Here is a 13,525-nt window from a genome sequence, read left to right as displayed (position 1 = left end):
AAATTTCATCAATACGTCTACATATCCTTTAGGAGAATAAATAACAAAACTTTTTGGTAACAGCACATACTAACTTTGGCTGTTATCCATCCCTGTTTATCCTAGTGCAAAGACTATACACAGTACTGTAAAAGAAAGCATAAGAAAATAAAGGCTAATGGAAAGTTAATATATTAAATGAAATCACTTTTTAGGGCGTTTATTTATTAAACAGCACTTAAATACTCTGAATGGTGTACAAGTACCCCCCCCAAAAAAGAACCACATCGCAATAAAAACATTAAAAAGTAAAAACAGATTTAATATTAGCACCCAACAGCCCTATTCAATCAGAGACACAGTTTTGTTGAAATAGAACTGAACTTGACATCCATGCAGTTTTCTTGGCATGATATGATTTGCCCTTTTCTGGGATTTTTTTTAATGTTTCCCATACTAACCAGGACTGACCCATTTAGCTTTCTAGATTATCAAAGGATGAAATGCATAAATAAAGTAATTGGACTAGCCAATGGTTATTATATCTTGTGATCTCAAAACATTGTTTGCTGCCACCAGGCTACTATAATATAAGCACTCCAAAATTCTACCCATTTCACATTTTTTATGAAGAGTTCTGTAAACCTGCCCACCATCTAATTCTATCTTAGAGTAGGTATATTACTGAGGTATCTAAATATCGGCAATGCTTGAATTTGTAGAATGAGTGAAAGAATAAAGGCAGCATTAAATTAAAGTGAGGAAAAAAGAGACAAATATGAGAACAATTTTGTTGTTTATTCGTTTAGTCACTTCCGACTCTTCGTGACTTCATGGACCAGCCCACGCCAGAGCTTCCTGTCGGTCGTCAACACCCCCAGCTCCCCCAGGGACGAGTCCGTCACCTCTAGAATATCATCCATCCACCTTGCCCTTGGTCGGCCCCTCTTCCTTTTGCCCTCCGCTCTCCCTAGCATCAGGATCTTCTCCAGGGTGTCCTGTCTTCTCATTATGTGGCCAAAGTATTTCAGTTTTGCCTTTAATATCGTTCCCTCAAGTGAGCAGTCTGGCTTTATTTCCTGGAGGATGGACTGGTTTGATCTTCTTGCAGTCCAAGGCACTCTCAGAATTTTCCTCCAACACCACAGTTCAAAAGCATCTATCTTCCTTCTCTCAGCCTTCCTTATGGTCCAGCTCTCGCAGCCATAGGTTACTACGGGGAACACCATTGCTTTACCTATGCGGACCTTTGTTGTCAGTGTGATGTCTCTGCTCTTAACTATTTTATTGAGATTTGTCATTGCTCTTCTCCCAAGGATTAAGCGTCTTCTGATTTCCTGACTGCAGTCAGCATCTGCAGTCATCTTTGCACCTAGAAATACAAAGTCTTTCACTGCTTCTACATTTTCTCCCTCTATTTGCCAGTTATCAGTCAAGCTGGTTGCCATAATCCTGGTTTCTTTGAGGTTTAGCTGCAAGCCAGCTTTTGCACTTTCTTCTTTCACCTTGATCATAAGGCTCCTCAGTTCTTCTTCACTTTCAGCCATCAAAGTGGTATCATCTGCATGTCTGAGATTGTTAATGTTTCTTCCAGCGATTTTAACTCCAGCCTTGGATTCCTCAAGCCCAGCATGTCGCATGATGTGTTCTGCATACAAGTTGAATAGGTAGGGTGAGAGTATACAGCCCTGCCGTACTCCTTTCCCAAACTTAAACCAGTCTGTTGTTCCGTGGTCTGTTCTTACTGTTGCCACTTGGTGGTTATACAGATTCTTCAGGAGGCAGACAAGATGTCTTGGTATCCCCATACCACTAAGAACTTGCCACAATTTGTTATGGTCCACACAGTCCAAGGCTTTAGAATAGTCAATAAAACAGAAATAGATGTTTTTCTGAAACTCCCTGGCTTTTTCCATTATCCAGTGGATATTGGCAATTTGGTCCCTAGTTCCTCTGCCTTTTCTAAACCCAGCTTGTACATCTGGCAATTCTCGCTCCATGAGTTGCTGAAGTCTGCCTTGCAGGATCTTGAGCATTACCTTACTGGCATGTGAAATGAGTGCCACTGTTCGATAGTTTGAACATTCTTTAGAGTTTCCCTTTTTTGGTATGGGGATATAAGTTGATTTTTTCCAGTCTGATGGCCATTCTTGTGTTTTCCAAATTTGCTGGCATATAGCATGCATTACCTTGACAGCATCATCTTGCAAGATTTTGAATAGTTCAGCTGGGATGCCGTCGTCTCCTGCTGCCTTGTTATTAGCAATGCTTCTTAAGGCCCATTCAACCTCACTCTTCAGGATGTCTGGCTCTAGCTCACTGACCACACCGTCAAAGCTATCCCCGATATTGTTATCCTTCCTATACAGGTCTTCTGTATATTCTTGCCACCTTTTCTTGATCTCTTCTTCTTCTGTTAGGTCCTTGCCATCTTTGTTTTTGATCATACCCATTTTGGCCTGGAATTTACCTCCGATGTTTCTAATTTTCTGGAAGAGGTCTCTTGTCCTTCCTATTCTATTGTCTTCTTCCACTTCCACGCATTGCTTGTTTAAGATAATTCCTTTTCTCTTCTGGCTAACCTCTGGAATTTTGCATTTAATTGGGCATATCTCCCCCTATCACTGTTGCCTTTTGCTTTCCTTCTTTCTTGGGCTACTTCTAGTGTCTCAGCAGACAGCCATTTTGCCTTCTTGGTTTTCTCTTTCTTTGGGATGTATTTTGTTGCCGCCTCTTGAACAATGTTGCGGACTTCTGTCCATAGTTCTTCTGGGACCCTATCTACTAAGTCCAGTCCCTTAAATCTGTTCTTCACCTCCACTGCATATTCCTTAGGAATATTAGTGAGCTCATATCTAGCTGATCTGTGGGTCTTCCCTAATCTCTTTAGTCTGATCCTAAATTGTGCAAGAAGAAGTTCGTGATCTGAACTACAGACAGCTCCAGGTCTTGTTTTTACCGACTGTATAGATGTCTGCCACCTTTGGCTGCAAAGGATGTAGTCAATCTGGTTTCGGTGTTGTTCATCTGGGGAAGTCCATGTATAAAGCCGTCTCTTAGGTTGCTGGAAGAGAGTTTTTGTTATGCACATTGAGTTGTCTTGGCAAAATTCTATCAGCCTATGTCCTGCTTCGTTTTGTTCACCCAGGTCATGCTTACCTGTAATTCCAGGTGTCATTTGACTGCCCACCTTAGCTTTCCAGTCTCCCGTGATGAAAATAACATCTGTTTTAGTCGTGTTGTCCAGTAGGTGCTGCAGATCCTCATAGAACTGCTCTACTTCAGCTTCTTCAGCATCTGTGGTTGGGGCGTATATTTGGATCACTGTGATGTTAGATGGCTTGCCCTGAATTCGAATTGAGATCATTCTATCATTTTTTGGATTGTATCCAAGCACTGCTTTAACCACTTGACTATTAGTTATGAAGGCTACTCCATGTCCACAGTAGTAGATCTGGTGGTCATTTGATGTGAAGTGGCCCATTCCAGTCCATTTCAGTTCACTGACGCCCAAAATGTCTATCTTTAATCTTGACATCTCACCAATAACCACATCCAATTTGCCCTGGCTCATAGATCTTACATTCCAGGTTCCAATGGTGTGTTGATCCTTAGAACATCGGATTCGCCATTCACCACCAGCACCGTCAGCCACTAGCCATCCTTTCGGCTTTGAGCTAGCTGCGTCATCACGTCTGGGGCTAGTTGAACTCATCCTCTGTTCCTCCCCAGTAGCATTTTGACCATCTTCTGACCTGGGGGTCTCATCTTCCGATGGTATACCGACATATCTCTGGTTGTACTGATCCATTTAGTTTTCACGGCAAGAATACTGGGGTAGTTCGCCATTACCTTCCCCAGGGATCGCATTTAGTCTGATCTCTCTGTCATGACCTTCCCGGCTTGGGTGGCCCTTCACAGTTTAGCTCATGGAATCATTGAGGTGCTCAAGCTCCAGCACCACGACAAGGTAACGATCCTTTGCTGAAGATGAGAACAATACTGGAATATTATGTAGCATTCTAATAAAATGATAAAGTGCCCACTGTTTTTCAGTGACATATTTTCTTTTCAATATAGTAACTCTATTTGAATATTATTAATAATTTTACTAATAAGGGAATTTGGGTATATCTCATGAAAATACATTAGGAATTTTACAACTTTAGCAAAGGTGTAAAACTTTTTAAATAACGTGTTGGGTCTTGACAGTTTTTTGTTCCTCCGAATATTTATTTTATACCTCTGAATATTTATTTTATTTATTTATTTTTCAAATTTTGCCACTGCCCATCTCCCCCCTGAAGAGGGACTCTGGGTGGTTATAATATGTAGAATGATTCATTTAGAGCAATTTACTTGACCAAGTAAATATCCAGAGTATTACTTTATTAATTTTTTCTTCCTAAACATTGTGAAACAATCACCAAAGTAGATACAAGATACCTAAGTAATTTAGTAATAACAAAATTGGTGACTAATAACAATAATTTTTGTTCTTTTATTTGGCTTATCAACCTATGCTTTTGGTTAATATTTGTAGTCCCCCCGCCAAAGTATGATAGACTAAGAAATAAATATTTTCTTTTTTTTAAACTAGGTTTGATCTAAAAGTTTTTTTTACCCCCATATAAGAAAGAAATAATTTAAGATCCAATCTTTACAACTGGTTATCAGAGATGTTAATTATACTCATGACCTTTAATTATCTAAACCTACATACTAAACAATATGCAGCACTTGTGTAATTTCTTTCTCTTCTTAAATTAAAGTGTGAATTTAGGTTTAGTCTTAACTTCACTGTGTTCGAATTCAAAGATCATTTAGTTGATCACTAGAAATAACTTTATTCTTTCTGTTCAAATGGAACTAAGCTGCAAGGTTTTGGGAAACAACCTGAATTTTTCAGATTAATTATGTAAGTATTAAAGCATTAAAGCTTCCGAAGTACCAAAATGAGATTCTGCTGGATTTCTAGGAAAAACCTCTGCCTCTTGGAAAGTTAAAAGAATGGACAGCAGTATCCTATAATTGAGAAAGAGAGGGGAACTTTTTCTGTAAATATTTTGTAATTACGTTACCATCTTGTGTACTTTGCAGTCACATCAACCAGAAAACCCAATTTGAAAATCCAGTTTTGGAAGCCAAACGGAAAAAACAGCTAGGACAGAGTGATGGAGGCTCGTCAAATCCAGGTACAGTTTTCAGTGACTACTGTTAAAACCTGCAGTGTATTTATTAAAAAATATATACAGTCATCATAATGATGTCTTTTATGCTAGCTTTCTGTATACTACTTACCAATATTTGTATTAGTGTAATTTATCACAGAAAACTTTAATCTTCAATAATTCTTGACATTTATATTTTTATGATTTTAAAATGTTGATTTCTGTACCAACTTAATAGCATAAATAATTTTTCATCCTAAGAAGTATAAAGCCGAGGATTTGTTGCTAACTGCAGGTTTTGTTGCCTACTGCAAGGATTTTAAAAATGGCAGAGTATAAAAAAAATTCTTAGACACTTTCACAGTTAATCAGATAAGCAAAACATCCTAGCTAAGCATCTTTGAAGTTCTTCCTCTCTCTGTGAAAGAAATAAAAACATCAGTGCTTTTTAGTGGTGAAAATGGATGGATGGATGGATGGATGGATGGATGGATAAATAAAAGACTTTGGTATGGTCCAGCATTAGCCTTTATAAAGACTTATAAACCTATTCATATTTTATAATGCTGGTCAGTGAACAATAAGTATAGATGACTATGGGGATAATTCAAAGAATGATTCTTGCTTTCTCATTCTTTGAATTAACTTTGGATCAGATAAGGGAAGCCAAAATTAGTTTTGTTTTGGTTATCTGTTTAGTAGAACATAATCAGTCAATTCATTGATTATATTCTACCTAAATATTATAAAAGGTTATTCCTATTCTCATTCCAAATCTTTTTTTATTTACTCTTAAGTTTCCCTTTCTCCATTATAATCTTCATTGCATCTCTAGTTTTTATTTGACATTTCTAAATAGTTTATCGCTACAATATTAACTGTCTTAATCTGCACTCCCAATTATTCAATAGACATACCCAAAAGCATTTTCTTTGTGTGCAGAACAAGCAAAATCTTTCTTTACTCGAGATCCATCCCAGTTGATAGGGGCACTAATACGGACATCATTGAAAAAAAGCACTATGGGATTTGGATTCACAATAATTGGTGGAGACAGACCAGATGAATTTCTGCAGGTGAAGAATGTACTAAAGGATGGACCTGCTGCACAGGATGGCAAAATTACATCAGGTAAACTTGAATTTTTGCAATTTATAGTGTAGTTGGAACAAAAAGAGTTTGGTATTTTAGATATTCAGAAACAATTCCTTTTTTTAGCCTTCCCAATTAAACTTCATTTATTTATTATTAAATTTCTATGGACCGCCTATCTTAAGCAAATAGCTAGCAATACAGACCAATAAAAAACACAAAAATGCAATGAAAATGCTATAATAAATACAAAATGCAAAAACCAAGGCATCTCACATAGCATACTGATGATACCTCATCCTGTGCCGACAAATGTCCTTACCAGTGGCTTTGTATAGACGTTAAATAGGAGTGGGGAGAGAGTTAAACCCTGATGCATCCCATGTAGCAGAGACTGAGGTTTAGACCTTTCTCTACTACCTATACCGACTGGAACCAGCTTCAGAGGAAGGAGGAGAACCATCATAAAACAGTGCTTCCCAGTCCCAACTCCATAAGCTGCTCTAGAAGGATACCATAATCACTGGTATCAAATGCTGCCAAGAAATTCAGGAAAGATGTGTTACTCCCATTCTGAGCTCTCTAGTGGTCATCCACAAGCACAACCAATGTTATAACCCATCCTGAAACTAAACTAGAAAGGGTCCTGATAATTTGCTTCTTCCAGGGCCCTCTGAAGCTGGGAGCCAACCACCCTCTCAACAGCCCTTCTGGGAAAGGAAAACTTGGAGACTGGATAAAAATTGTCCAGTACTGTTGGATCCAGGGATGGCTTCTTGGGGAGGGAATGGACCACCACCTATTTCGAAACAGGTTGAATCTTCTCCTCCTGCAGAGATGCATTCACCACAGCTTGGATCCAATCACAGGTCACTTCCCAGGAGGCCTTAACAGCTAAAAGGGGCATGGATTTCCAGGTTTTTCTGTTTGTAGTTTATTACTGTTGGCTTTATATTGTTTTATTGGTTGTAAGCTGCCCAGAGTTGTTTTAAGATGGGTGGCTATACAGGTAGTCCTTGGGTTACAACAGTAATGAGGCAATGAATTTCCCTTGCTAAGCAATGTGGTTAGCAATGGAAATCACAGCAGTCCCTGTTGCCATCGTTAACTGAATCCCACTGGTCATTATGCGAGGACCCACCCTGATCAAAGCCATTCCCGGCTTGGCCCCTCCCAGCCCTAAGTCTCAGTAAGGTAAGGGTGGATCCTTGAACTCCCCCCACCTGCCTATCTCCCCCCCATCTCTGCACTTTTGGCCACCCTGCACAGCAGCACTCTGCGGTGGCAGTGCCAGTGGTGCTGGGGCTGAAGTAGAGGCCTGGGTCCTTCACCAGTCTCAGCTGGCCATTGTCACCTCCCCTGGGCCTCTACTTCAGCACCAGCAGTGCTGCCACCACTGCCATGTAGTGCCAATGTACAAGATGGCTAAAAGGAAGTGGGGAGATAGGCAGGTGGGGGAGTTGAAGTGCCCCTGCAGTCATAAATGTGGGCGGGCTGCCAACTGCCTGACTTTTGATTATGTGACTGCAGGGGCACTCAAAGGCTGTAACTTCAGGGACCAGGTATAAGTACCAGAGCCACCATAACTTCTAATGGTCACTGAACAAATGGTCATTAAGCAAGGACTACCTGTACAAATGTAATCAATCAATCAATCAATCTAAAACATAGGTGGAAGAACTCACAGCCCTAATATCCTGTCCACTTGCTCAGAACCAATCAGTTGAAACTCCTCCCTGATAACCAAAGCTATATCTCATGGGACCTACCCAGCCAGAGTCCAACTCTGAGCAGATCCAAGCGACTTTATCCAACAAATGTTAGGATTAATCCTCATAATGTTAGTTCCCACAATTCCCAGACAATATGAATTTTGACAATGCTGCTTGCTAGATTTCGAAAACTGTTTTGCCAAGTGTCCAGGTAGCGATCAGGTGCCCAGACAAGTGGTTCTTTTAGATCCAAAGACAGTGATTCCACCAGTAAGTAAGGAGACTTTAAGCTTTATTGTTTAACTATGGCAGGCAAATTTAACAGAAACACAAGAAAGCATACCAAGCCAGAAGATGAGAAATCTCACTTCAACTGTCGGGAGCTCCAATAAAGCGACAGCAGAGAGACCCCAAGCCAGTTTTGCTCACAGCACCCAGTACCAGGGTCTGTGACCAGACTCCAAGCTCAAGAGGCAATCCTAAGGTGTTTATCAAAGTCTGGCACTAAAACCTTGTGACTCTGTTTCCATGGTACCGGGCCTGCAGGATCTGACCTTGACTGGATAGGTCTGGGGCACCTGTGTACGACATAATCCAAGAGCCCGGGAAGCTGTACAGATATGTGAACAGTCTTGGGGTTTTCTCTTCTCCCCTTCCCCCACTTTTTCAAGCAAAGTGAAAAGCTATCAGGTTAGACATAGCTTAAAATGAACTCTAAACTTCTATAATTTTCTTAATATGAAGGAGAAATTGAAACATGTCACTTAAACTCCTCAAAATACAATGGTCTTCCACATTGCCACTACAAAAACCGGCAGGACCAATGCATCTAATGGGCATAGGTCAGGGAAGGCTATTTTATAGAGCTGCATCAAATTGAAAAATCATTTTGATTGTGTTACTGAAGTTAACAATGTTGTATTTTCAAATAATACATTAGATATGAAAATGAAGAGGCATTTAATTATGAATTTATATAACATGGAGTTTAAATGAACCCCCTTCTTATGGTCTAGTTCTGTCTAGTATCACTCTCTGCTATGGTAATAAATGAGAAAAGAGCATACTGTGCAATCCAAACTCAGATATATTACTGGCTAGGAAAAGTTGAGGTGCAAGTCATTTCTGCCAGCAAAGATCCTTTGCACAAAAAAGGAATGGGGAAGGCCAGCTAAGCAGTCATATATCATGCACTAGGATGAACTAGGGTTCTGCAAAATGACACCGTGGGTTCCCTGGGAGATCATGATTTATTTAAAACATTATTTCAAATTCAGGCAACTTCACATTAAAGAGGTAAGTTTCATTCTTTATTTTTCGTTTAAGGACACTGTTAATGCATATATAGGGGTCTACACATGAAACGAATATAATAATTTTGTAACTTCTAGCCTATATTTGAGCCTGAATGTGCAGGGGTTCCCTGAGGCCTGAAAAATATTTCAAGGGTTCCTCCAGGGTCAAAAAATTGAGAAAGGCTGCTCTAGATTATGGAGTATGTTCACAATGCCTGCACAAGTCAGACAATAATGAGGCAATCTGAATACAGGTAGCCCTCCGCTTACATCCATTTGTTAGCAGTCGTTCGAATTTGCGACCGTGCTGAATGAAGGTGATTTATGACCAGTCCTTGGAGTTCCAGAAATTGCAGCATCCTCATGGTCATGTGATGTGATCTGGGCACTTGGTGCCTGGACAACATTGCCGTGAGCCGCAGTCATGTGATCATGATTTCTGACATTCTCTGCCGGCTTCCCACAAGCAGAGTCATTGGGAAAGCTGGCAAGAAGTTGGAAGTTGCGGTCATGTGAGGTCCTCACTTAATGACCTGCCTGGTCCTCACTTAATGATGGCAACCAGACTGTCAGAACTGCTTTCGCTAAGCAGCATAGTCATGTGTCATCACATTTTACAACCATGTTGCTCAGCAATGGTAGTTATGGTCCCAGTTGCTGTCGTAAACTGAAGACTACCTCAAATAATCCTCTCTAACAGCATCACAGAATAAAATGAAGTTGACTGTTTAGGAGGAAAGCTGTGTTAGCCTGTAGTAGCAAAAGTCAGGAATCTGGGAGCACCTTTTCCAACTAACAAATTATATTAAAAGGCATAAGCTTTATGAGTTATAACTCACTGCATTAGATGCATGTCTTTCTCCATGCTCTGAACATAATCCTGAGCTATATAATCCAATTCTGAATATGTATTTTTGTAGTATTTTCAGAAGGTAAGAATGAAATAGAGCTTATTAATTGGGGAAAGAGCCTAGAAGACATTTTAACACAAATTGTGGCTTCCTGTTTCAAAATATCCACAAATGTGTAAGTGAACTGGAAAAAGGTAGAGGAAGAAAAAATTGAGCATGCTTGTACAAACATGCTTACACAATCTTTTTTTTAATAGTAATTTTATTAAAGATTACAATTGCAACAGTAAAAACTAATACAAACTAAAAAAAGAAAAGAATAAAAAGAAAAAATAGAAGGTGCAGAAAAGAAAGAAAAAAAATAAGAATATAGTAAAGAAAAAGAAAAGAAATATATAAAGATGACTTCGCTCTTCATCACAGGTATAAACAATTTTAGTAGCTTATCACCTTCTCTTAAAATACAACAAAAGATGTCTTCTTCCCATATCCTATCTCTTATCTATATATAAATACATAAAGCTTCGTCATTTCAGTCCTGATGTCAGCAAAAGTCCATTAATAGTTGCCAGAAGTAACAACATATCTTGTTTTAACCTTGAGCAAATAAGCCAACTTTATATTCCTTCCTTTTACTTCTAACGATCTCGATCTTTAGTCCCAGCAAATAATGTCATAGAACTTGATTTCTTTTCATTTTTTCTTTGTTCCTTCTCACAAAGTTCTTCAAAACTTTAACAAGCCTCTTTTGTAAATCCAATATAGGAAAATTAGCCAGGTCACTCTCTTGGTTTGTTATTTGTATATCTCTTTTAATTATTAAGACATCAGCCAGTTTCTTTTGTATGTCCAGTGTAACATCTTTTTCAATGTCATTCTTTCAGCCTGTCTTTTTAAATCCACTTTCAAATCAGTCTCGATCTTGTCAGGTAAAACTTGTTCCTTTTCCATAACATCTTTGAAACACTATCTATAGAGGCAGACACTCTTAAAATTAACTTCTGGGTCCATTGTTCAAAAATACCCTTCAGTGTATCTAGTGTTACAATATTTTGCTTCATTCTTTAATTGTGAGTTGAGTATGAGTGTTCTTCTCCTTTAATTATAATCTTTAGCTCCCTCTAGTGTCCAATTTTTAAAGTCTTATTATATATATTTATTTCAAAACAAAAGCATTTTTCCATGGGAAGGATTCCTTATAATGAATTCTAAAATCTTATTCCAAATTTATCTGGACCTTAATCCATTTGTAACTTTCAATAAATCAATTAATTACCCTTTTGCTGTTTATCTCCCCCCCTCCATTATTTTTTAAGTCCTTAAACTTGTAGTTAACACTTCTTTTGCTAACGGTTGAAGGAAACTCCCCTGGTGGTATAAAACTTGTTGATCCATTTCTAATAGCTGGAAAGCAGTTAACAAGCAATTTCTGAAAGTGATTAGAAATGGAAGTATGCAAACCCAGTGTCCATTCAAAGGCGCCAACCATGGTTTGAACAAAAAGATGGCTAGTCTCTCTAAACTTGCCAGAGACCACTGTTTTGTGGTCTTCTTGTGAGGAGCAGCTGTCTGGAGCTGTTGTGGGCAATCTCAAGTCCTCTCCTTGTCCAGAGAGGAGTTATCGAAGAGCCTGTCTACTTCTGGCGCTTCATTCCACCGCGGTTGTCAGCTCTGCTTTTAGTGGAGCCGTCTTCAGTTGTCATGAGTACTGATGGTGAGCAGGAGGGGGCCCCTATCCAGGGGGGAAAACGCATGCGTAGTACTGAGGAGTTAAGCAGCCATTCAAAGAGACACAGATCAGACCTGCCTTAACTTTTGGGGTTTATCTGTCTGGGTTTTTCCCATGCTTCTTCAGTTTGTTAGGATTTTCTGTCTAATGTAGCAGTAATAAAACACTAGAGACCTATTCCTTGTCTCAGCGTGGTTCCTGACTGTTAGGACATCAGTCCACCATTTCTTCCCTGGATGCTTACATGCTTACCCAATCAATGTGCATCTTCAGGTCAAATAATTTGTTAGGTCAAAGGGAGCTCAGAATGCTTGGAAACTTTCTAGAAATAACATACTGGAAATACAATTGCACACTTTTCCATTGAGAAATAAAATAGGTTGCTGTTTAAGAAAATTGCAGATATATAGGGAATTTTTGATTAAATTAAGGGCTAAAAAGTACATGCACAGTAAATAGAAGATAGAGTTAATCACCAGCATCAAGCTGGAAGCATACCAGTAGGTAGCTAATGTCTGCAGAAAGAAAATCAGGAAGGCTAAAACACTAAAGGATTTCACAAGAGAAGCAACAAAAATGGCCTTTTTAGTTACGTCAGTAGAAAACAGAAGAAACAGGACCCATTGCTTGGAAAAGATGGTAAAATAGTAACAGGTGATGGGGAGAGGTCGCAGTCCTCAACTCCTATTTTGTTTCAGTCTTCTCCCCAAAGAATTATGTTTGGATTGTTTGAAGCAGAACACTTGACATAAGGAGGGGGTAAAAACCCAAGCTAAATGAAGATGATATTTAGGAACTACGTCACTACCATGAATAAGTTTAACTTTCTAGTCATCTTGGATCACCTTTCTGTAAGCTTTGAAATTGGACATATGCCAGAAGAAAGGGGCAAATGTTCTTGAAAAAATGGGGGAAAGACATTTTGGATAACTGCAGATTAGTCAGTTTCTGGACTAAACTCTGGAAGAGATTATTAAGCAGTTGGTTTATGAGGTTTAGAAAATAATGCACTGAATGACAAGAGGCAACAAATGTTTATCAAGAATAAGACATGTCAGACAAACCTTAACTCCTTTTTTTATAGAGTGACCAGTTTAGTTCACCACAGGAGTGTGATAAAGTATTCCTTGACTTTAGCAAAGCATTCAGTCAAGTTTCCCATAAGATCCTAAGGAGAAAATGGATTGGACTATGAATATAAAGCTGGTTGAAGAGTCATACCAGTGAGTATATGTTAGTAACTCTGCATCAGGGAGTTGAGTTGAGTGGCATTCCTCAAGGTTCTGCTCTGGGCCCTGTGCTGCTTAATATATTTATATACTACTTAGATGTAGGAATAGAAAAATATTACTATAAAATGTGTGAAGGACACAACGATAAGGGAGATAGCAGATTCCTTGGGGGATAATATGTAGATTTAGAAGGATCTTGGCAAGCTGAAGTTATATATTTAGGTAAAAGTCAGAGGCATGAATATAGGATGGTAAAGACCACACTGTACATCAGCACTTGCAAAAAGGTTCTCAAATAGTGTGGTGCAGCTGCCCCCCAAAAAAAGAAAAAAAAAGCAAAAGTCTGATTTCAAAGGTTATAGAAGGGGAATCCCATCCAAGATGACATCCAAAATATCCTTCAAGACTTTATGGTATAATTGATCTGTTTCTAGAGATTTGCAACAGAAGTCAAGTTCAAGATA

General features: G+C 38.9%; 1 protein-coding gene across 2 annotated transcripts in view; it reads left to right on the top strand.

Annotated features, from left to right (window-relative positions):
• The window catches only part of MAGI3 (membrane associated guanylate kinase, WW and PDZ domain containing 3), a 145,838-nt gene that overhangs the window by 76,470 nt on the left and 55,843 nt on the right, over positions 1-13,525 (top strand). For both annotated transcript variants that reach the window (XM_063297417.1, XM_063297418.1), the window contains exons 8-9: positions 5,080-5,174; positions 6,093-6,281. In XM_063297417.1, the coding sequence (XP_063153487.1) occupies positions 5,080-5,174; positions 6,093-6,281 (284 nt within the window). The remainder of the gene's footprint in view (positions 1-5,079; positions 5,175-6,092; positions 6,282-13,525) is intronic.

Source organism: Candoia aspera, chromosome 3 (genome assembly GCF_035149785.1).
Source record: "Candoia aspera isolate rCanAsp1 chromosome 3, rCanAsp1.hap2, whole genome shotgun sequence".
Taxonomy (NCBI): domain Eukaryota; kingdom Metazoa; phylum Chordata; class Lepidosauria; order Squamata; family Boidae; genus Candoia; species Candoia aspera.
This window is presented reverse-complemented; position numbering and strand designations above follow the sequence as displayed.